Source organism: Mesoplodon mirus (genome assembly GCF_964341445.2).
Source record: "Mesoplodon mirus genome assembly, chromosome: 4".
NCBI classification, from domain to species: Eukaryota; Metazoa; Chordata; class Mammalia; order Artiodactyla; family Ziphiidae; genus Mesoplodon; species Mesoplodon mirus.
In genome coordinates, this window is record NC_138979.1 from 15,235,468 (window position 1) to 15,258,172 (window position 22,705).

At 38.4% G+C, this 22,705-nt stretch overlaps 1 protein-coding gene across 3 annotated transcripts in view; it reads right to left on the reverse strand.

The window, feature by feature from the left end:
* PLXDC2 (plexin domain containing 2) overlaps positions 1 to 22,705 on the reverse strand; it is a 410,469-nt gene that overhangs the window by 201,624 nt on the left and 186,140 nt on the right. For all 3 annotated transcript variants that reach the window (XM_082617463.1, XM_082617461.1, XM_082617462.1), the window contains exons 3-4: positions 22,225 to 22,371; positions 3,678 to 3,747 (exon numbers count right to left, since the gene is read on the reverse strand). In XM_082617463.1, the coding sequence (XP_082473589.1) occupies positions 3,678 to 3,747; positions 22,225 to 22,371 (217 nt within the window). The remainder of the gene's footprint in view (positions 1 to 3,677; positions 3,748 to 22,224; positions 22,372 to 22,705) is intronic.

Below are 22,705 nucleotides of genomic sequence, written 5' to 3' on the forward strand. Positions count from 1 at the left end.
ACACAAGACATTGTCTAAGTTCATTTTAGTCAAAATTAGTGTCTATGTGGAGAGAGAGAGATTTTAAGGAGGCACGGGAAATGCAGAAGCGGTGAGGTAGGAATGAAGGGAATTGTGATTTAAAATATGCGCTTTAACATTTCACTTTCTTTATCTTAAATCCAACGTAGAAACAGGTTCAAGAGGAATTTGCAGACACATTCAAAGAGAACTGACAGTCAATAGAATATCTCTGTTCATTTCAGTTTCATAGAAACCAATGTGTTCCTACTTAAAAATCAATCCCAGTCCATGGTCTATTTGCAATGCCTTTCAGTCAACTTTATTTAATCTGACTTCTGGTTTCCATTTTTCTTCCAAGCCTTTCATGGTTAATAACTTTTTCAAGATTTGTAAGATGATGAACATTTGTCAGGTAGGTTTATCTGCTTATAACACCTAGTTAATCAGAAGAGATCTGTTGAAAATCTATGATTCAGAAGTCCTCTTCCAAGCTGTTCTTAGCTTTACTCACCTGTGTCCTAATGAATCCTTTTGGCTGAAAACCTTTGCAAACACAATGATCAGACAACTCAAATGATGTGCCCTTCACTGGCTTCAGGCACTATAATCTATGTAGAAGTATTGAAAACCTTGCCTCTTTCTTTGACTTTAACTGCCTAACCTTACCCTGTCCTCCACTGCCAGATTAGGCCAGATCTGTTCTTTACTCAAAGAAACTCAATACTTACTGGATATCATCCAAGTGTCTAAAGTTCAAAGTATTTTACATCACTCTTCCCATCTCCCCTTCACTAGACTCTTACTCTGAGTCTCCATTCAAGATAAACAGATTTACTTGACAGACCTCCAAATATGCTCAGTATGCACTATCACTTAGCTCAGCATCCCCTTGTCTAGAATGTCCGTTCCCTCTTTACCTCTTTTAACCTGCTTCTTTGTTAAAATTCCACCGTCCTTTAAGGCCAACATCAAATGTTAGCTGTTTCACAAACCTGTTCTTGATTCACCCAATAAGAATGATCTCCTCTTGGAGCAACTTTCTGCTCCTCCAATACTCACAGTCAACCTTGTCTTATTGCTTAGTCATATACTCCTTCCTCTTAGATTCTAAGCTCCTGGAGGAACAACAGTTTATTCTTCTCTGTACAAACCAAAGTATCATGTACTGTGTCTTTCACACAGTAGGGGCTCAACCAATACTGATTGAATAAATAAACAATGGAAGTGTAGACAAGCTATTTCTTTAGCTGAAAACCTTTACAGGAGATTCTGGTTCCATTTTGGAGAAACCCAGGTCAATGTCTAAATTATCTCAGTTGTGCCTCTCTGAACAGGGTATAGATTTATATATGCAAGTGCCATACTAGCATTTCTTAAGCAAAAAATAAAAAAGGTTTCTTTACATTAGTGTCTTCTTCAAAGAAGATAGAGATCATTCAAGACACCAGATTTTTCACTTACTTTGAGGATCTTTTCAAAGAAAAATGGTACTTTGAAGCAGTAAACATGATATAGCCATCTGTTTGGGGTTTTTACTACCAACTCAGCTAACGGAAATCTTACTTCATATTGGCTGAATCACTGACAAGACTTTTAAAGATAAAACGATTTGAGAAACAGAAAATGCAAAGCTGTCCATATTTTCACCACTGTGTGTACAGATTTTGAACAAATGTGATTAATAATTCACTTTTAAAAATTCAGTGGAACACCGGTAACCTAAGTGTCAGAAAACATGCCTAATATTCATATTATAAGATAACCATGCTCATATCATACTTTAAAGATGTGAGTGGATGTGAGGTAATCCACGGCTTAGAGGGGCAATCTTTCAATTTACCTTTCTTCTTTCCATTCAGTCTTTCAACACATTAATTAAAATGTCTGCTAAATGGCTGGCACTATACTAGCACAAAAATACATGGTGAGCTCATAAAGATACGGTCCTTGTGTAAATTTTACTTATATATAGTCCTTTTTTTACACAAAATGTAATAGTTTCTGAACTGAAGCCATTGTTTTTCCCTAAAACCAGCTCTTCTGCTTAGAGTTGTAAATTTTGCTAATACCATCATTTCTCTCCCTTTGTTTGAAGCCTCAGAATCATCAAGGCCCTCAATATTTGTCACACAAACTACTGCAAGATTCTTCCTATAATGTGTACTAACTTCAGCTTTTTATACTTTAAAGCATTATAAAATATCTTGGTTCAGCTTCTTACATTTATTACTTATCTAATTAAGGACTATTGACTCAAATTGACTCTTGAGGCAGTTATAAAATTGTCCCAAACTACTTTTCACATCTTAATATTTTTTGTAAAGCTACACCCAGCTTCATTCAAACTCAATTATTTACCATCTCAGACATATTCCACCAATTTCCTCTTCTGTATAGTATTTATTCAAGATATTCTTCCCTGTGACCTACTCTTCCTTCCCTACATAATCACAGAAAGTATAACTTCCTTCAAGAAATATCTTAAATAGTAATTTCTCTATAAAGTCTTAAAGGAGTCTCACAGATGTTTACAAATATCTACAAATAAGATGTTTTCAAAATACAAATGTCATCATTCATATTTTCTAAGGAACTCCCACATTCTGCTTCATTTTGTCTAATAGTCCACTAGGCTACACAATCCTAAGGCAGAGGTAGCTCTATTTACCAGTGTTCAGAGATGGTACTCAGAACTTTTATTTGCTTATTGGTATTTCTGATTACAAATCTTCTTCTGAATCCTACATATCTTCTAAGTCTTATACTGAAATATGGTAATAGTGACCAACATGGTTCCCATACCAAGCAGAAGACCAATAATAAAACCCAGTGAAGGAAAGGGACTCTGGTCTGTGGTGCTTTAGGCTTGGGCCATCCACAGACTTTTCATCATATCTATGGATTTCTTTTAACTTGCTTCTTTGCTTACTCTTCCATTTTTATGTTTTTCTCTCATTCTTCTACTTTCTCTATCACTCCATGTTAGACAAGGAGCGATATTCTCTGGCATTTTGCTTATTTCTGCTAGTAGCAAGCAAGGATTAAAATTTTCTCACTCCTGGGATATACTATAAAAAATGATAATTGCCTTTCTAGGCTATTGCTAATCTCTAAACTAACCTCCAAAGTTTGTGGAGAAAAATAAAATGAAGAGAATTCAAACTGAATTTCAGTGTTTATTTTTTAAACTCAAAAGAGTTGTCAGTCAACTTAGGTGGCATTAAAGGGGGGAAAAAAACCCCAACCAAATTACTAAAGTTAATATAATGTGGTTTTGAATGTGAATGTATATATTGATATATAAATAAATTTATATTGATCAACTATATAAATTAAAAGAAAATGAAAATACTTCCATAGCTTTCTTAAGCACCTTTTCTTTCTAAGCTCTGTTTGCTTTCATGCAGTCTTCCATATTATCAAAAATGAAATAAAACTTGGAAAGAAAGCAAAGATGAATCTAAGCTGAAAATTATTATAACTACATTTTTTTTCTGCAGAAAAGTTTTCCAATAGCTATATTCTCTCTTAGGTTTTATTTATACCCATGACTTTGTGATAGAAGACAATGGTTTTCCCAATAAATGTCCCTTTTGAAATATGGAGTAAATTAAAAATAGTAACTGTAGTGAAACTGTAGATTATTTAGAGTGAATGGGTAGAAAACCACTTACCCCCAGTTGCCACAGTGATTTCACGTAGGAAATGGCCATAAAATGGAAAATCGAAGGACAGATTCACTCTCTGCAAGGAACAACAACCAGAAAAGAAAATCAATAATGTGCATAATAGTAAATGTAAAATGAAAAGCCTTCCACCTAAAAAAAATGATGCTTCTACTTTGCACCACTATTATTGTAGTTGACTATTAGAACCTGAATCTTGGATGGAAAGAAAAATTTTTTCCCCTGGTAATTAAATGTTTAAAGTATGTGAAAAGAATAAAGTTGTGCTGTTGTGGTCTGTTGGTCTGTTCTTCAGTTACAAAGGGAATCTAGAAGTTTCAACTCTGAATCAAGCTATTCTCTTTAACATCACCACTGCCTTTCAGTTGTCCACTACAAAGTAGGTCAGCCATCACGATAACCTTAGGGTTCTTTTTAGTTTGATTAATCTTCTCCAAAATAGTAGAGCATGTTATCTGTCAAATTTCACTGAATTTAAAAATATATATATTTTATTTTACAAAATTATATATTCAATTTATCTTCTGTACATCCCAGAACAAAAGGCAATTTTACGGAACAAGATATTTTGCACCTACAGATCTAGACCTGCAGATATATTTATTTTTAAGATGTGATAAACTCCCCAGATTCAGTATACAGATGACCCTTAAACAACAAGGGTTTGAACTGCGTTGGCCAGTTCCACTTATGAGGCATTTTTTTCCCAATAAATATAGTATCTCTGTTTTCATTTTACAGATCTTTAAATTATCGAAGTGTTGAGAAAAGTTTGATTAGAGATCACAATATATGAAATCAAAAGAACTAGGGTTTGAGTCCTGATTCTATCTAGCCCTTGGGTGAGTCATTTGTCAATTTCCTTATTTTTTGAGGCAGAGATACCAGTGTGTGGATTTTCAAATGTGCGGGGACTGGCAGCCCTAACCCCCAGTGTTGTTCAAGGGTCAACCATTTTATGTCCACTTTTAAAAGCACAGAATCAAAGAATAAAAAATGCTGGTTACTAGAAAGCTACTTTTACTTTGTAGAGAGGAAAACTGGAGAGACTTAGGAGGAAAGTTCATAAATTTTGCCCCTCTTTTTTCTAAAAAGGGATCTGAAGCTTTGGATATATATATTTATAATATATCTTTATATATATCTTTATATAGATAGATAGATAGTAAGATAAAAACAAGACACAACAAAGGAAAACAAAGAAAAAGAAACCCTAGATTTTTTGTATGTTTGAAATGATATGAACCAGATATATTATTATGAGGCAAGAAACAAGAAAAACAGGGAGCTATAACAAAGGTGATCAGCTGAAATAAAAGGATCCACAGGGAAATTAATTGGCTGATTTAGAGCCGAATAGCATGTACAAACCACCTATAGTAAAAGGTTATTATGTTAAAATTCAACAATTTCTATATCATATCTCTCCCAATATACAAATTAAAAAAAATAGAGAATTATATATAGCTAGATTAAATTTAGCTCTTTCCAATTGTGCAAATGATTGCTTTTTTATATCATCAGAGATTTCTAATGACTTATTTGGCATGATATTAATCATTCAAAGTTTACAGTGACTTTCAATTAGGTTTTTTTTCTTTCCTTTTTAATGAAAGCTGCATCTTCAGAAAGGGTTTATCTTCATTTTTATTGTATGCTGACTAATGGGAACAACAAAACCTATTTTCACTGCACTAACTGAAATGAGTGGTTACTAATAACCCTAACATAAAAGCTTCAGTGGCAAAATCATATATCGCAAAGCAAAGGTCAGACATAATTTTATAAAGGCACTTGCTGTAGTACACAGTTCTCCATCATTCTAATTTATTTCCATGCTCATGAGCAAATCGGTAAAATTTACAGCCCTTTGGCATCCTCACTTCCAGAACAAGAGTTTGGTTTAAACGTCTATCACTAACATATCAAAGATGAACCAGAGGAATATGACAATTTCTCAGCCACAACAAATGTTTAAATATTTTAGAATAAGATTGAGATAAACAATTATATAAGTTAAAGACTGTTTTTGAGAAGTAAATAAGTTCTCAAGGAAAAATTGCTGATATAGTATCCTGAAGCACAACATCAATGATTGAAATGTTTCCCTGTTTAAATGACCAGATACCTTAGTTATCACCATGGCCTGCTTCACACTAATAATAGCAATGACAATTTAGAAAGGTGTTACCTTCTCAATAGTTGTGAAATCTACCCGTTTCTCTCCAGGTACTACTGACACCTTTCCCCAAGTATAGATCACTTTTTTTTTTTTTTTTTTGCGGTACGCGGGCCTCTCACCGCCGCAGCCTCTCCCGTTGCGGAGCACAGGCTCCGGACGTGCAGGCCCAGCGCCCATGGCTCACGGGCCCAGCTGCTCCGTGGCACGTGGGATCCTCCCAGACCGGGGCACGAACCCGAGTCCCCTGCATCGGCAGGCGGACCCCCAACCACTGTGCCACTAGGGAAGCCCAGTATAGATCACTCTTATTGTAATAACTTGCTCACAGGTGTCTTGGCTCCATTTTCCCTGGAATTCATTCTCTGTACTATCTAGCATATCACTCCCCCACTTCAAATCATTCAATCTAGAATCCCATTGACCCTGGAATCATGCCAAAATAGTGAAAACGAGTTCTAAGACCCACCACTGACTGGTCTCTCCTACCTTAAGATTCTCCCTTCACATTTTCTGCTCAGGCCAGCCTTCTAGAATAACTTTTAGTTCCTTGAAACTGCCACCCTTAACCCTGGGCTCTGGTACTTCAACATGATGTCTCTTCTGACTGTAATGGTCTCTCAACCTTGGTTGGTCATGGCTCCCCTATTCTTTAAGCCTTGGCTTAGTTTGGTTGGTACTCCAAACCTGACATAAGGACTTGGAGCAGATAATTTGTTTGGAAGGTGATCCTAGGAAGCATTTGCTAAAGGAAGTGGGAAAAGTGAGACAAGGAAAAAAGAAAAACTAGGAACAGTTATTGGATGTGTTACCACTACAGCCAGGTCTCCCCTTGGAGACCTTCTGAGAAAGAGTGGGGAAAATATGCCTCAGAATCATCTCATTGGAGGTTAGGAGGCTGGGCTACTTATCCATCAACTCCTATCTCCTGTTGATCAAAAGGTGCTCCTGTGGGCAGTTGAATCCCCCCTTCCCCAGGATTACCCTTGCTTACCCTCAGGCAGAAAGAAGAGTCACAGCACTTGATCTGAGGAGTTGCTAGTACATTAGAAGCTGCCTCCCACAGCTTCAAGTGAACTCAGGGAGGCAGAAGGGATATGGGGCAAAGCATCAAGAGGGACCGCAAAGTGTCACATCCTCAGAGTCCTACTGTGACTTCTTAGCCCAAGTCATACTTCCTACTGTATCTCACCTAGCATTCTCTCTATATACACGCACACATGAACCAATTGCATGAGGTTCAGATTTTAACTGCTTCAAAGTGAAACTCAGCATCAGGGTGGTTAAGAATGGTTAAGTGGGAAACCAAAATTTAAACCCAGATTTGAAAGACAACAAAGGCAATGCTCTTAATTACTGAGCTATTGAAAATAGAGTGATAAGAAGTGTTACACTTAAAGGCAAATTTTTGAAAATTATCATCCCTCCTTAAAACACATACAAACACAGACACACACACACACACAAACTACTGAAACATAAACAAAAATCATTAAGCACTAGAATTTCATGAAGGGCTTTTAGCTAATTTATTATATATTCAGTATAATTACCCTCTGGGTAATTGGATCATTATTTTACCTCAGTATGGTATATAAAATAGGCATGGGGGGAGCTAAAGGAAAGTTTTATTTGTTCGTTCATTCATTCACGCAGTCAGAAATCATTTATTCAACACCTTATATGTACCAGGCACTTAATCAGGGTCTGAGCATCATACAGTAAGTCCAACCCACTTTCTTCCTTCAAGGAGTTCAGAAGATGGTGCAGGAGAGCAACACGGAAGGATAAACAAGTAGGAACAGGCAGAGTCAGAGTAAGGACCCAGAGAGAACACCTAACCCAGAGGAGATGGCATTGAAACTCTTTAAAAGGAATTACCAGAAGCTAGCCAGATGAGACCTGAGGCATGGGAGTGGAAGGGATTGTGAAAATATATGTAGAAAGTAAAACTGGAAGGATCGTGATTAATTGTACATAAAAGCTGGGAGCGGGGAAGAGCTGTCTAGAATGTAGGACAGATTTCTAGCTGGGGGACTGGTGGACCATAATCCACCAACTGAAATGATGAATACAGGAAGAAGAGCTATTTTGGTTAGGTGTGAGAAGGCTTGCTGTGTCACTAATTAATTACATATCCTTTAACTATATAATTAAAAAAAACACCCCAAATTGTAAATGCCACAAAGGACCCTTCTGCAATCAAAAAGGCTAACAGAACCCTGGACATTGTCACAAAAAGCCACTGTAAACAAAAAAAGAAACGTAATCTTGAAATTTAGTTGACTTAATTGATGTAGATGACAGAAACGTTTTCCTATATTGGATCTCATCCCACAAGAAATATCTAATGTAAAAGGAAGAAGCGTTTTGGAAAATTGTCATGTGAAGACTCAATAAATTAATTAACAGGGCGAAATATAAAATGAAAACTCAGAAGTGAAATTTTAACAAGCATGTGTGGCATAAATAAAATCAATTGAATTTGCTAATTCCTTACACTCTGCAGAAAGCTGGCTATTTGAAAGGAGGGGTATCATAATTTTGAGACAAGCGTAAGAAGTATCACAGGTGGGAGAAGAAATTTATGAAGCATGCTTTGAAAAGTTTGCAGAAGTATATAGATAGGTTCTAGGTGGTCTGCTGCAAATTTATGGCAGGTACAGCCACGTATGACTGTGACTTTTAAAACCACATCATGCTCCTTCACAGCATGCCCCGCGGAATCACTGCTGGGAACAGACTATCAGAGGCAATTAGGGCCATACTCAGAGATCTCTAAGTGCGTCCCCACCTCTTACTGCCTCTTTTACATATTTTTCTTATGCCTATCGCCATCTGGCTTCTGACTAATTATTATGATCTCTGCTAATTCTTTCTTAATAACACAAGAATTATAAACCTATGTAAACACTATTTCTCAGTGGTAATACAAAGATAAATTAATTAGTCAATGCTTGTAAGACCTTGAAGACAGAAACCATTAGGTTAAGAATCTGGAGTGGGCACATTTATAATCCTAAAAGCCATTTAAAAAGTCATTAATAAAAACTGCCTTTTGTTTTAAGACAGCTTCTTATTTACAGTAATAAGGTTATACTTTTCTGGTTCCCCCAGCCTTGATTTCATCTTTATAAGGTATAGTCTTGATGAAAGCAGCTTGTGGGAAAAAAATTAGTAGTAACTACTCTTTTAGGAACTGCTGACCTCGTGAGTTCATTACAGCAAAGGGTCCAAAGAATATAGGCAGTATCCATTTATTTAAGAATAAATTCATGGGGCTTCCCTGGTGGTGCAGTGGTTGAGGGTCCGCCTGCCGATGCGGGGGACGCGGGTTCGTGCCCCGGTCCGGGAAGATCCCACATGCCGCGGAGCGGCTGGGCCCGTGAGCCATGGCCGCTGAGCCTGCGCGTCCGGAGCCAGTGCTCCGCAACGGGAGAGGCCACAACAGTGAGAGGCCCGCGTACCGCAAAAAAAAAAAAAAAAAAAAAGAATAAATTCATGGATTAATCATTAATTTCTATACATATATTTTAACAGACTTGAAATTACATCCCAGCTTTGGTACTTTGTAGCTGTGTGATTTCATAAATCATTTACCCTCTTTAAGGCACAGTTTGCTCATCTGTAGTCAACACATTTCTTTAAAGGGTTATTTTATGGATCAAACGACCAAATGACACCTGGACCTTCATAAGCACTGAGTCAAGATTATATTATGTACCTGAAGGCGTCTAGCATAGCAGTAGTTCCTTAAAACTCATTTCCTAAATAAAAATAGCTCCCTGTTTGACTCCTAATAAGTAGATGGAAATGATTTGATATATGTTGTTTCTAATATCAATGCAGGCATATTCCTTTTCTAATAGAATCATATGACAATTAGACATTGTGTTCCTCAGCAACGTTATGATGTTTTCAGTTTTGTTATATTGAAATAATCATAACTACTGTATTTACTGGTGTTAGGAGGATGAAATTAGCATTTAATATATCAGACATTACGCTAAGTATTTTGCCTGCATTTAGCAAGTATGAATGCTAAAATTAGGTGAAAGTATGACAAGAAACAGGATGTTGGTATGCAGCAAGTATCTTCCCCAAAGATACTAGATAATTACCAAAGGAAAAATAGTAAGTTTACAGTGAAGAAACAAAATCTGGCAGACATCACCTTAAGCAGGTGGTCAAAGTTAACATCACCAGTCATATTGACATCACGTACCTCCTGATGTGATGCATGATGAAGGACAAAGTATATCATTCCCCTAGTATTCTTGCCAAAAACAGATACCTGTGTTTAATCATGAAGAAGCAGTAGACAAACCCCAAATCAGGATCATTGTACAAAATAGCTGGCAAAGACTCTTCAAAATGTCAAGTTCATGAAAGATAAAGAAAGATGGAGAACCTGTCATAGGCTGGAGGAGACGAGACTATATTTGACAAATAAATGCAATGTAGGTCCTAGATTGGATTCTGGATAGGAAAAAAGATGGTTTGGGGACAATTCACAAAATGTGAATAAGGCCTTATAGATTCATTAAGAGTATCACACCAACATTAATTTCTTGGTATTGATAATTGTACCATGAGTAAGTAAGGTGTTAATATTTGGGGAAGCACGGTGAAAGCTATATGGGAACCCTTTCAATAATTTTTCCAAGTTTATTTATAAGCCTGAAAGTATTCCAAAACAAAACTCTAGAAGGACAAGTAATAAGTTCAAACCACCAGTAGTAGTAGAGTCAGGATTTCAATCCAATATGCTTGACTCCAAAACTCCTGAGTCTTGACCACGATATCATTCTGTCTCCCTTCTTTTACACTAGGTGATCCTTTTCCTACCTATTAATAGACTTTCTATAGCTGTGTTTTCTACCTGATACTCTTAACATTGTCAGGGACTCACGTTTCTGTTCTCAGTAGACATAACTTTAATTTTCTTTAAAATTTAATAACAATGAAAATAGTTAGAAAGCTCCCAGGTGCCTGAGGCAAAAGCCACACACAAAAAAATCTGAGGAAGGTACAGAACAGTCTTCTCAGATGAAATGCACCAAATCACGGGGACTAGTGCCACGCTGGGTGGAGCTGTAGTGAGCTGCACACCGTTGAGGTCTGATGGCAACACGGTGGGTCCCTTCTCACCAGATAATGGGTACAGCCTGAACTACTCTTTTTTGCACATTTGAGAATCAGATGCTTCCACTTCTTATCCTCCAAGGATAGATCTAAGGGCCTATTATCTAAACTTACAGAACATTTATTTATTTATTTTTTTTACAATTGTCAATGGTAATGGCCTTTCACTGGTATATTCACCTATTTAACAAATATATTCACTTATAAAAGTAACATAAACGGAAAGATAGGAGAATGATAGAAATATGAGTATATATATGTATATGTATGTAGATATAGATGGAAAAATTTAAATCAGTAAGTTTCCACAACAAGCAACTACTAAAGAGAGAAAATGTACTATGCGGAGGCATTTCCATGTGGTTGACAGAAGTGCAAGCTTCTTTTGGTATACCCTAAAGTAAGATCCTGCTTCTAGGCCACAGATGAGCTGAGTATATTCCAGAAATAAAACAACTGCAGTGGGCAGGATGACTCGAAACAGTTTTACCATGTAGGATTTTTACAAAATGCAATTTTTTTTTTTTTTTTTTTTTTTGCGGTACGCGGGCCTCTCACTGTTGTGGCCTCTCCCGTTGCGGAGCACAGGCTCTGGACACCCAGGCTCAGCGGCCATGGCTCACGGGCCCAGCCGCTCAGCGGCATGTGGGATCCTCCCGGACCGGGGCACGAACCCGCGTCCCCTGCATCGGCAGGCGGACTCTCAACCACTGTGCCACCAGGGAAGCCCACAAAATGCAATTTTAAACAAACTCTCACACTCCGGGAGGAGTGAACAGGACATGGGTCTTTAATCCAGTGACTGAAAACACTGGAAACCTAATTAAAATATCAAAATGTCCATGGAAAGGGACTAATCGATATGCAAATATACAGGGAAGGGAGTGGCTCCTTTTAGAAATAAAGCCCATCAACTGAATTGATTTTCTGAGTTAGAAATTCTAACTGCTTCAGCACTTTTTTCATAACAGAACTGAGAACTTAATTAACCCTGCATATTGAATGACACTCTGCGTGGGACTACAGGTAAATTAGAAAACAAAATGTAAACATTTTGCAGTTACCTGATGTTTGCTCATATGAACTTGAGATTAAGTGAATTATCATCATATCTTCTGACTTCTCCCATTGCACGGTTCCCAGAAACACTTGGCTTACAGTAGCTTGCCTATACTTGCATGTTTTGAGAATCATTCAAATTAATGTGACTATTTACCATTCAGGCGGAGCACAGAACATAAGTCTGTTCAAGGGCACAGAAAGTAAAACAGGATTTTATAAAGAAGCCCTGGGAGGGCAGGTAGGGGAAGGGGAGAACCAGACGTCACTTCTGAATTTTTCATGCTGCTCTAGGAACAAGGCAGTGATTCTACCAGGCTTCTCAAACCTGAGTGTGCAGGGCAATCACTTAGGGTTCTTGTTTAAAATAGATTCTGATTCAGTAGGTGTTGTGGGGGAAGGGAGCTAAAATTCTGCATTTCTAACAAGCTCCCAGAGCTACTGAGACTGCCCCAGGAATCCCACTTGGAGTGGTGAAGGCTTTATGTCATATAAATGGTCTTTGAAACTCTAAAACAGTGCTCTAAGGAAGCTTTGACAAGCGTGAAATGGGTTAAAAGGATAAATAGACTTGATTCCGGATAACATCATCTCACTTCATCTGTTAGCACTCAATTGACCTGAAATTTTCCATTTAAGGAAGTAAAGGATAGAGGTAGCTCCTAGCCCAGCACCTTTAAAGCAATGATTTGCAAAACCTCTTTGCAGCCCCAGTACACCTGAGGGCAATGACACTGCTTACTTCCTTGACCAGAGACTTGGACAGGGCAGGAAAAGTATTCCTATGAGTTCATCCTTGACAGACTGAAAATGCCCTCCCTCGCCTCCGCTGATTATAACCTGTCCTCCCTTCTTTCCTGTCACTGGAAAATGACTGTTTTTTTTTGTTTTTTTGTTTTTTTGCTGTACGCGGGCCTCTCACTGCTGTGGCCTCTCCCGTTGCGGAGCACAGGCTCCGGACACACAGGCTCCGCGGCCATGGCTCGCGGGCCCAGCCGCTCCGCGGCATGTGGGATCTTCCGGGATCGGGGCACGAACCCGTGTCCCCTGCATCGGCAGGCGGACTCTCAACCACTGCGCCACCAGGGAAGCCCGAAAATGAGTGTTTTAAAGTTAAAATGCTCACATGACGATGGTTAGTATCGATCTTAACAGACATCAGTAGAGCTGTAGTAGCCAGGGTTTCAACACTGTACAAATGTTAAATCATTCCATTCTAGTAGCAACCTTAGGAAGTAGGTATTGTTGTCATTCCCATTTTACAGCTGAGGAAAGTGATTAACAGACAGTAAATAACAGACTTCAAGTCACCCAGCTTATAGTTGGCAAAAGTGGGGACTCACATCCAGGCAGCCTGTTAAGTCCACATGCTTAAACACTGTATCAAGGTGCCCCTCAACGGACATTGAAACAGCACGTAAAACACTGACCAGCTTAAATTGGTTTTGCTCCCTTAAATCAGGTTGTTGATTAATCAAACCTGGAGTTATTTTACAGAGACAGCAGTGCGCATGTGCAAGACAGGAACCCAGGCCTCCAGGCTGACCCTGGAACTTAAGACTCTTCAGTCTACAGAACTCAAAGAATAGAAATGCTTCCACTGGTGCCCTTTACGAAGTGAGAAGTCCTTCAATACGGAAAATCCAGCTCCCAGCAGCACAAGTAACTTGAGACTAGTCAATCAGCTTCCAAGTTTGAAATTCCCCTAACCCCTTAAATTTTGCCCCGAACTTGGATCTGAGACAGATTTAAGCCCTGCCTGCCTCCCTGCCAGTCAACCTGCAATAAAGCTGTTTCCTTTCTCAAACAAAGGTGTCACAGTATTGGCTTCTATGCACATCAGACAGGGAGTCCTTGCTTGGTAACAATGTGTTAAGATTTGGAATTCAGTGCTGGCAGAGCTCCTGGGAAGGGTGATTAAATCACTCAAAACTTGACTACAGGTTGAAATCAAAATTTAGGCCAAGTCCAATTTTAACTCTTCAGACTCCTCTGCTAACATCTCCTCTTTTATTTTTTTTTAACTTTTTACTTGGAACTAATTTCAAATTAAAGTTACAGGAATAATCCAAAAAGCCCCCTACATCATTTATGCAGATTCACCAGCTTTTAACATTTTGCCACAGTTGGCAATTTTTGGATTTTTCAAAAGCTAAGTAAATTGATGCCTCTGAACACAGCTTCCAAGAGCTGCTCCTTTATCCACCCTACCCATATCTACAGTTTGCTCTGCAGGGCTCAGGGCTCAGGTGCCTAAACTCAGCCTATTTATCAGGAGCAAAACTTACTTCGCATTTCTTCTCAGAGAGTGGCCGCATAACAAGAAATTCCTGGCAATTTATCATTAATTGAGAGTGGCGAAACGTGTTCTACTTCTGGTCCCACTGGAGTGGAACAGAGCGCCTTCAGTGAAAAAAGGATGAGACACCTACTTTCTGGGGCTGGAATTCCAGGCACAGCAGAAGTTCTGATGGGAAGGCAATTTATAAACAAACCATGTGAGACCTTGACTATTTTGCCAAGAGTAATCATCTACCACCTAAGTCACAGGCTATAATTTAGTAAGAAGAAACAGACAAAAAAAAAAGATACTGAAAATAGGTATAAAATATATTTTTAAAAGATACTAAAATACTACTTGTTCAGGAAATCTCAATTCCAAAATGTCTTAAGTCTTTCATCTTCTACAATTGAAGGTTTTTCACCAGAATTCTACCTACTTGCTTTTAGTTATATTTACTCTTAAGAAACATTATAGTCCACCTATATGTTGCTAATTTTTCTGTGCTATGAAGCATTTTCCTTGCAAAAGAGTCCTGTGAAAGCTTTATCATTTAATAACTTCAGGATGAGAATATGTTTTACACTCATGTTATCTAAAATTAACCCTTGTTAAGTCTTCATGGGGGTCCAGAGAGATCTCGGAAAGGATGATTAAGAACAGGTCTGAGAAGAGAATCTAGGATGAAAGACAGGAGTAAATGGATTTATTCATTCCACCTGAGATATGGCTGCCTGGCTTCAGGGTCCCTTTTTAGCAGCCGTTACAATTATAAAAGATTAATGTGAAACCTTCCAAGAGGGTTTCACAGAAACCTTAAGTATTCTTCTCACTTGTGACTTTAAAAAGATGAGTAGAGGACTTCCTGGTGGTGCAGTGGTTAAGAATCCACCTGTCCATGCAGGGGACACGGGCTCGATATCTGGTCCAGGAAGATCCCACATGTCACAGGGCAACTAAGTCCGTGCACCACAACTACTGAAGCCCCCGTGCTTAGAGCCCGTGCTCTGCAACAACAGAAGCCACCGCAATGAGAAGCCCGCTCGTATGGCAATGAAGAATAGCTGCTCGCCGCAACTAGGGAAAGCCCGTGCACAGCAACGAAGACCCAACGCAGCCAAAGAAAAAAAAAAAAAAAAAAAAAGCCGAGTAGATATTTATCTATCTAGGATTTCTTCACAGCCATCACTGGTAACAGAGAATGTATGATTACTCCCTATGACTCTAACTTTATATAAAGAATGGTGCCTATCCTCTACTAAAGACACAATATTGGAGAAATGAGATTAAATTGAACTAAAATATGATGAATTCAAGTATGATTTTTAAAAATAAGGTATGTTCTTGCTTTGGAAAACTAAGGTTTGTAATATGCATAAAAATTGAACACTGTACTTCACAAGGCCACTATCTTCAAGAATTTCCAAAGTCCCTTCCATGTCTAAAATATGAGATGGGAATGTTCAACCTGTGTCATTAATGCCATCAGTGGAAGAGGGACTACATCCTTACTTGTCCACTTTGAGGGAAGTGGACCAGCTTACATGCCTGGCATGCAGAGGAGCTCAGTTACTCTGAGCTCATATTAATTTTATGGAATGGAACAAAAGAAGGCCTTTCTTCTTTGTTTTGTTTTGAGGGCCATAAAAGGCCCTCAAATAATACTTTCTTCAGGACAGATATCCTCAAAGTTGATAAATGATTTCAGTATGATAATAATAGTAAAATGAATTAATTAAACCAAAATTAAGGTAGGCACATGCAGACACAACTCATCCCAGTCTGTTATTAAACTAGAGGAAAATCCCATATATGAAGACAAGTGAGGCTAGGTTGATGAACTATGTATATCTTACTCGAAATGAAACAACTCACAAGACAGAATGCAGCAAGTTTATTCAACCAGTCAAAAATAAAAATAAATAAAAGCAACTTATTGTTAGACACTGCGAACAGGACTCAGGCAAAAATATGTGGCCTAGATAATAGCTTAATAGAGATAGCAAATTAAATTGCCTTTTGAGTTAATCGTTTAGAAAAATAAGCACTTATCAACAGATTTTCTGATGCGCAGAAAAAATGAAATGGTGCAATATGAGAAAACAGTTGACTAAAGTCACCACAGGCATCCAGATATAGCTCTCCCAACACCAACATTATGGAAATGTAAGAGCAATGGAAATGCTAGTCGAAATGATGTTATTTTCCTTGGGAAAAAGAAAATACCTCCAGAAAGCCTAATTTTTGTTTAATGAAGTTTTCTGTATATATTTGAGTAGTCTGAGGATCCCCACAGACAACAGTCCAATTTTTAAATTTTAAAACAGTCCACCATCAAAAACTATACCAGTTTCATCAAAAACCTTACCTGCCCTATGACGGAGACACAGGAGAGCAGCACTTCATTTTGCTAGTGTTTCTTATACAAAGAATCAATCTTCTTACTAACATATAGAAAGATAATTAAAAAAAAATTTTTTTTTAAAGCCAGCGTATGTTTATGTCTGGCAAAAAGCAGACTGGCAATTTCTTGGCAGAAAATTATATAGAGATATTATATAGATATAAATATATAGATATATATCTGTCTATAGAAAGAGACTCTTAGAGATTACTTAGGAATTAACTTACTTGGGGGTTACTATTTTTTATTAGGACTCTCAAAAAACAACGCCTTGCTACCTCACTGTTATTTTCAGCATCCTCTTATCTCTTTTTTTTTTTTTTTTTTTTTTTTTTTTTTTCGGTACGCGGGCCTCTCACTGTTGTGGCCTCTCCCGTTGCGGAGCACAGGCTCTGGACACCCAGGCTCAGCGGCCATGGCTCACGGGCCCAGCCGCTCAGCGGCATGTGGGATCCTCCCGGACCGGGGCACAAACCCGCGTCCCCTGCATCGGCAGGCGGACTCTCAACCACTGCGCCACCAGGGAAGCCCTCATATCTCATTTTAATTCTTTTTCTTTTTTTAAAATTTATTTATTTTTGGGTGCTTTGGGTCTTTGTTGCTGTGTGCGGGCTTTTTCGATTTGCGGTGAGCGGGGGCTACTCTTTTTTTTTTTAAATAAATTTATTTATTTTAGGCTGTGTTGGTTCTTCGTTGCTGCACGCGGGCTTTCTCTGGTTGTGGCGAGCGGGGGCTACTCTTCGTTGTGGTGTGTGGCCTTGTCATTGCGGTGGCTTCTCTTGTTGCGGGCTCTAGGCGTGCGGGCTTCAATAGTTGTGGCACGTGGGCTCAGTAGTGTGGTGCACGGGCTTAGTTGCCCTGCGGCATGTGGGATCTTCCCACACCAGGGCTCGAACCCATGTCCCCTGCATTGGCAGGTGGATTCTTAACCGCGGCGCCACCAGGGAAGCCCGGGGGGCTACTCTTCGTTGTGGTGCGCGGGCTTCTCACTGAGGTGGCTTCTCTTGTTGCGGAGCACGGGCTCTAGGCGTGCTGGCTTCAGTAGTTGTGGTGCATGGGCTCAGCAGTTGTGGTGCACAGGCTTAGTTGCTCCGCAGCATGTGGGATCTTCCCAGACCAGGGCTCAAACCCGTGTCCCTGCATTGGCAGGCGGACTCTCAACCACTGCGCCACCAGGGAAGCCCCCCATTTTTATTCTTGAAGTAGCACTGGAAGGTTGTCAAGGCAGGCGTTTTTCCCTTCATTCCAGGTTATAAAATTGAGGTTCAAGAGGCCAGAATCTGAGAAAATGAGTTTTGGAGCCAAGGTCTCACAACTTCTATAACCCCAGACTCCTTCTACTGGGACAGTAGTACTTCTCCAGAAGTTGTGAATAAGAATTTCATAAACTGTGGTTTCAAAAGACAAAATAATTGTAATTTGTCTGGTTGTTGAATCAAACTGAGTGTCCAGCAATAAACTAAAATATATGGATCTAACAGTACATAAGAAAATCTCAAAATTGTGGCATTTGAAGGTCCTCATAGAAGGAAAAATAAGTCTGGACTGGTTCCTAGGTTTGTAGTTAGAAACTTCTAGATCTGCAATCTGATAACTGAGGACTTTGAATAAGGAACAAAAAACCCCAAATAAGTACCAGTATTTGAATGTAAGGGGCTTGGCTCTTTGCTTGTCATATGATAGGGAATCATACAAAATTTTCACTTTTCTTTATCTATGAAGACATGCTCCTTCCTTTAATGCATCCAACTGTAAAACTAGGTTTTAACATCTGTTTTTACTGCAAATATGATTTAAGAAATGTTATTTAAACTAAAAAGAACAATGGAGAGATAAACAAAAAGGACAATGGGGAGATCTGAAGGAACAGGTAATCAAATTACCATATACGTGTGTATATATAATATAAATACTAATCATTTTACTTTACATTATAAAAGGGAAGAGAAATCAGTGTGTTTCGGCATGTGAAAAATGTGAATTAAATGACTTCTAAGTTTTGCTCTACTCTGACAGTATGATATTACTGTGGATGGGAGAAAAGGGAAAACTCTTACTCTATTTCCACATTACTCCTTTTCTAGAGAATTAATCTAAGATTCCAAAATACTGCTTGGACCACATTTACAAATGATGGTGGTGAAGGGGAAAATATTTCTTTAAAAAATTATGTTTCCAGGTCAGACACTCCCATATCTTCCTCTGACCCATTCAGCTGGCAAAGGGGAGGGAAACTATATCTTCAGGAAATCCAATCTTCAGCTTTCTCACTTCCTTTCCTGTTTGCCCAGGGCTGGGTTAGTTAACCGACTGCCCCCTGAGTCTTATCCTAGGCTAGATCTTTCTATTCTCTTTTTTGTCTAATTTGTTCACAGAAAGGATGCCCTTGGGTATGCAAATTACATCAGTTGGTGGTAAGATTTAAGAAACCCCCCTCTTCCCTTCAGGCTTCAAGTTAAATCCTGTTTCCAGCCAAACTACCAGAGAGCTTTGCATCAAGGATTTTGATGATTATGATTTCAGGGAACCTAATCAGTGAAGTGAATCATTGTTTCCCATTTGCCTTTATCCCTTGTGGTTAAGCCTCTCAGTAGTTATCACAGGGGGGAGAGTAGCTGTGGCTGGGTGCCTATGCTGTGTGTGGAGAGGGGCAGGAGGAAGAGGGAGTATGTGGGCATCGTTGAGCCCCTGGTCATATCAATACCTGAACACTACAATTCTGTCACCACCTCTAAAACCTGGCTCTACTCCAAGGGTGGCATAATAGAAATGGAGCCAAGAGAACAAGGCAGGATTGGAAAGATGGGGAGGCCAATTGAAGAAATATTAAAAAATGGATCAGGGGCTTCCCTGGTGGCGCAGTGGTTGAGAATCTGCCTGCCAATGCAGGGGACACGGGTTCGAGCCCTGGTCTGGGAGGATCCCACATGCCGCAGAGCGGCTAGGCCCATGAGCCACAACTACTGAGCCTGCGCGTCTGGAGCCTGTGCTCTGCAACAAGAGAGGCCACGATAGTGAGAGGCCCGCGCAACGTGATGAAGAGTGGCCCCCGCTTGCCACAACTAGAGAAAGCCCTTGCACAGAAACGAAGACTCAACACAGCCAAAATAAAGAAATAAATTAAAAAATGGATCACTCTCTACAATTTGGAAATCTTCAAACTAATATTCAACAATCATACTTATGAAAGAATGTACAAAATTTTTATAAAATATTTTAGTAAGTAAATTTATAAGTTCCAAGGTATAAAACTCCTTAAATGAAGGAGTCCAAGTGGCAAATTTTTCCAAAAATAAGTAACTAAGTAATATTATCAATTCTATTGTTGTAAATGGAAATTGTGTACCTGTGAGCGCTTGTGTGTGTGTGTGTGTATGTTCTGTTGGTGGTGATAGATAAAGTGGGTACAGGACCAATTTCTAACACTAAGAAATACTTGACAATGGCTTAGATTCTCGTGGAAAACCAATGCAGAGTAGCTAAAATAAAGGTTTCTATCAGTGATATATATTTAAAAATCAATGCATGGAGCACCAGATAAGTTACAAGCTCAAGCTCAAGCTCAAGTCTTTCCATTTGTGTTTAAGCCAACCTTTGGTGTTGAAAGCAACAAACAATGTCACTCTCAAAATCACAATTATAAAAAAATGGATCTTTAAATCATCATAATATTTCTTGAGACTATCAGAGAGCTGTTACAAGGCAGCCAAGCAAACCCTATTCCAAAGAGAAACCAATCTTCTTTGAGGAAAGGCAGGACACATGAACTGCCTACCCTTTGGGAGAGCACAGGAGAAAGTGTAAGAAGAAATCAGCTAATATTTTAACTGATGAACTTCTTTCTCTGCTTACAGACATCACCCACAGTGGCCGACACCAGAACTGGGCCACTTCATGGAATCTCAATGTGGATACGCAAACGTTCAACCTCTTACAAAGTATATTTTACACGATTAGGGATTGCAATATAGTGGGAAGATTGTCAAATGCAATACATTCCTGACAAAACATGGTCCTAATCTAATCTTTCTCATTTTCTCTTCTTTTGAAGATCTGTTCTAAGCCAGACAGTGAATCATTTCTGAATCTGTCATCTTCTCTGAGACTGCTTGAATATGGAAAGCAAAAGGGATGATGGAATTCATCAAGGGGAGGTGGCTACTTCGTTTGCTTCTCAGCCTCAATGAATCATCATGGTGAATTATAATTAATTTCCATTTTAACTGTGAGAAGTCAATCTCCTGACATAGGAACATCTACATATATACAATGAAGGCTGTTGGCCAAAATTTTTGATATTTTACATTTATCAAATCAATGCCTCTTTAAATCAGATTGGCCATTACTCTATTAGTTCTATCTTTGTATCAATAATGGCAATAGCCCTTGAAATGTTAAAGTTATTTTGTTTTCTCTTTATGTCATGATAAACTGAACAGGACATGGCTTCACTGATAGTAAGATCACCACTATAATCCATGGCAACAAAACCAAATAACTTTTAAAATGTTAAATCAGGCATCATCTTTGATAAAGTGATTATCAAAGAACATTCTGTGAACCAAGTGTGATAACTTTTACACATGCATTTTGAATGGGGAATTAACTGCCTAGGTTAACACCTGAGTCACAGAACTTACTAGCAGGAGACCTTTAGGCTGATTTTTCCAGGATTAAGTTCTCTTATCTTCAATACCTAGGTGGTTGTAATATTTAAATCATAGAATTGTTGTGAAGATTGAAAAAGCTAATCCATGAAAGCATTCAACCTGACACATAGAACAGGATATCAGTGACCATGTAAGCTAAGTGAGGCTTGTATTCATATCTCCTGTCATCCCGCCTATATAGATTCAGAAACTGTGCCTCAGAATAGTTAAATTGTTTGTTTAAGGAACCACCACTGGTAAATGATTTAAGCTCAGACTTAAAATATGTTTGGAGTCTTCTAGATTTAATTATTTTCTTTTATATTAAATTTCTTCACATAATTACTTTCTTTCATATTAAATTTCTTCACATAAATCCATAATTTGGTCTACATGTGTTATCTGAATTGTGAATGTTTCTGGTTAAATCTTTTTCAGACCAAGGGTAATAAACTCATGTAAAATGGAAGATAGCAAATTAATGTAATTAAAAAAAAAAGTTCTCTAAATGCATGGATTACATGCATGTTCTCTAATTACATGAAAACTGAAAATCATCCAAGATAAATCACAACTTTAAATTGAATATGCAACTCATCATACTTACTGGAGAAATTAATAGTTAATTAATTAATTAATGGTTAAATTAATGGTGGCTTCTCAAAATAATTCTTTATCATTTTCTATAACATCTTACATGAATTATTAATCTAAACTGCAATTGCAGAACTAATATACTTGAAAAGTGATCGTGTCAATTAAAGCAAAATTTTTTTTACAGAAGAAGAAAAAGAAACTCAAAATGTCAAAGCACTTACTGCAGCTTGTCGATGAGTATTGGACAGTATTCCATGAATCTTCACTTTGTCCTTTTCCATTTGGTCTATGTTCACCCACAAATCCCGGCTGGCAGAATCAGATGGACCATATATCCGAGATATATAGTAATTATGATCTGTGTCCTCCTATAATAATAAAGAATAATGCACATCAAGGACACGGACAGTACAGATGGACCTTGAGGGTATTGTGCTAAGTGAAATAAGCCATAGAAAGATAAATACCAAGTGATATCCCTTATATGTGGAATCTAAAAAAGCCAAACTCATGGAAACAGATTAGAATGGTGGTGACCAGGGGCTGGAAGGGGGTGAAATGGGGAGATGTTGGTCAAAACTTCCAGTTATAAGACGATTAAGTTCTGGGGATCTAAGGTTAAGATTATAGATCTTAAATGTTCTCACCACAAAAATGAAATGATAATAATGTGACGTGATGGAGATGTTAACTGATGCTATG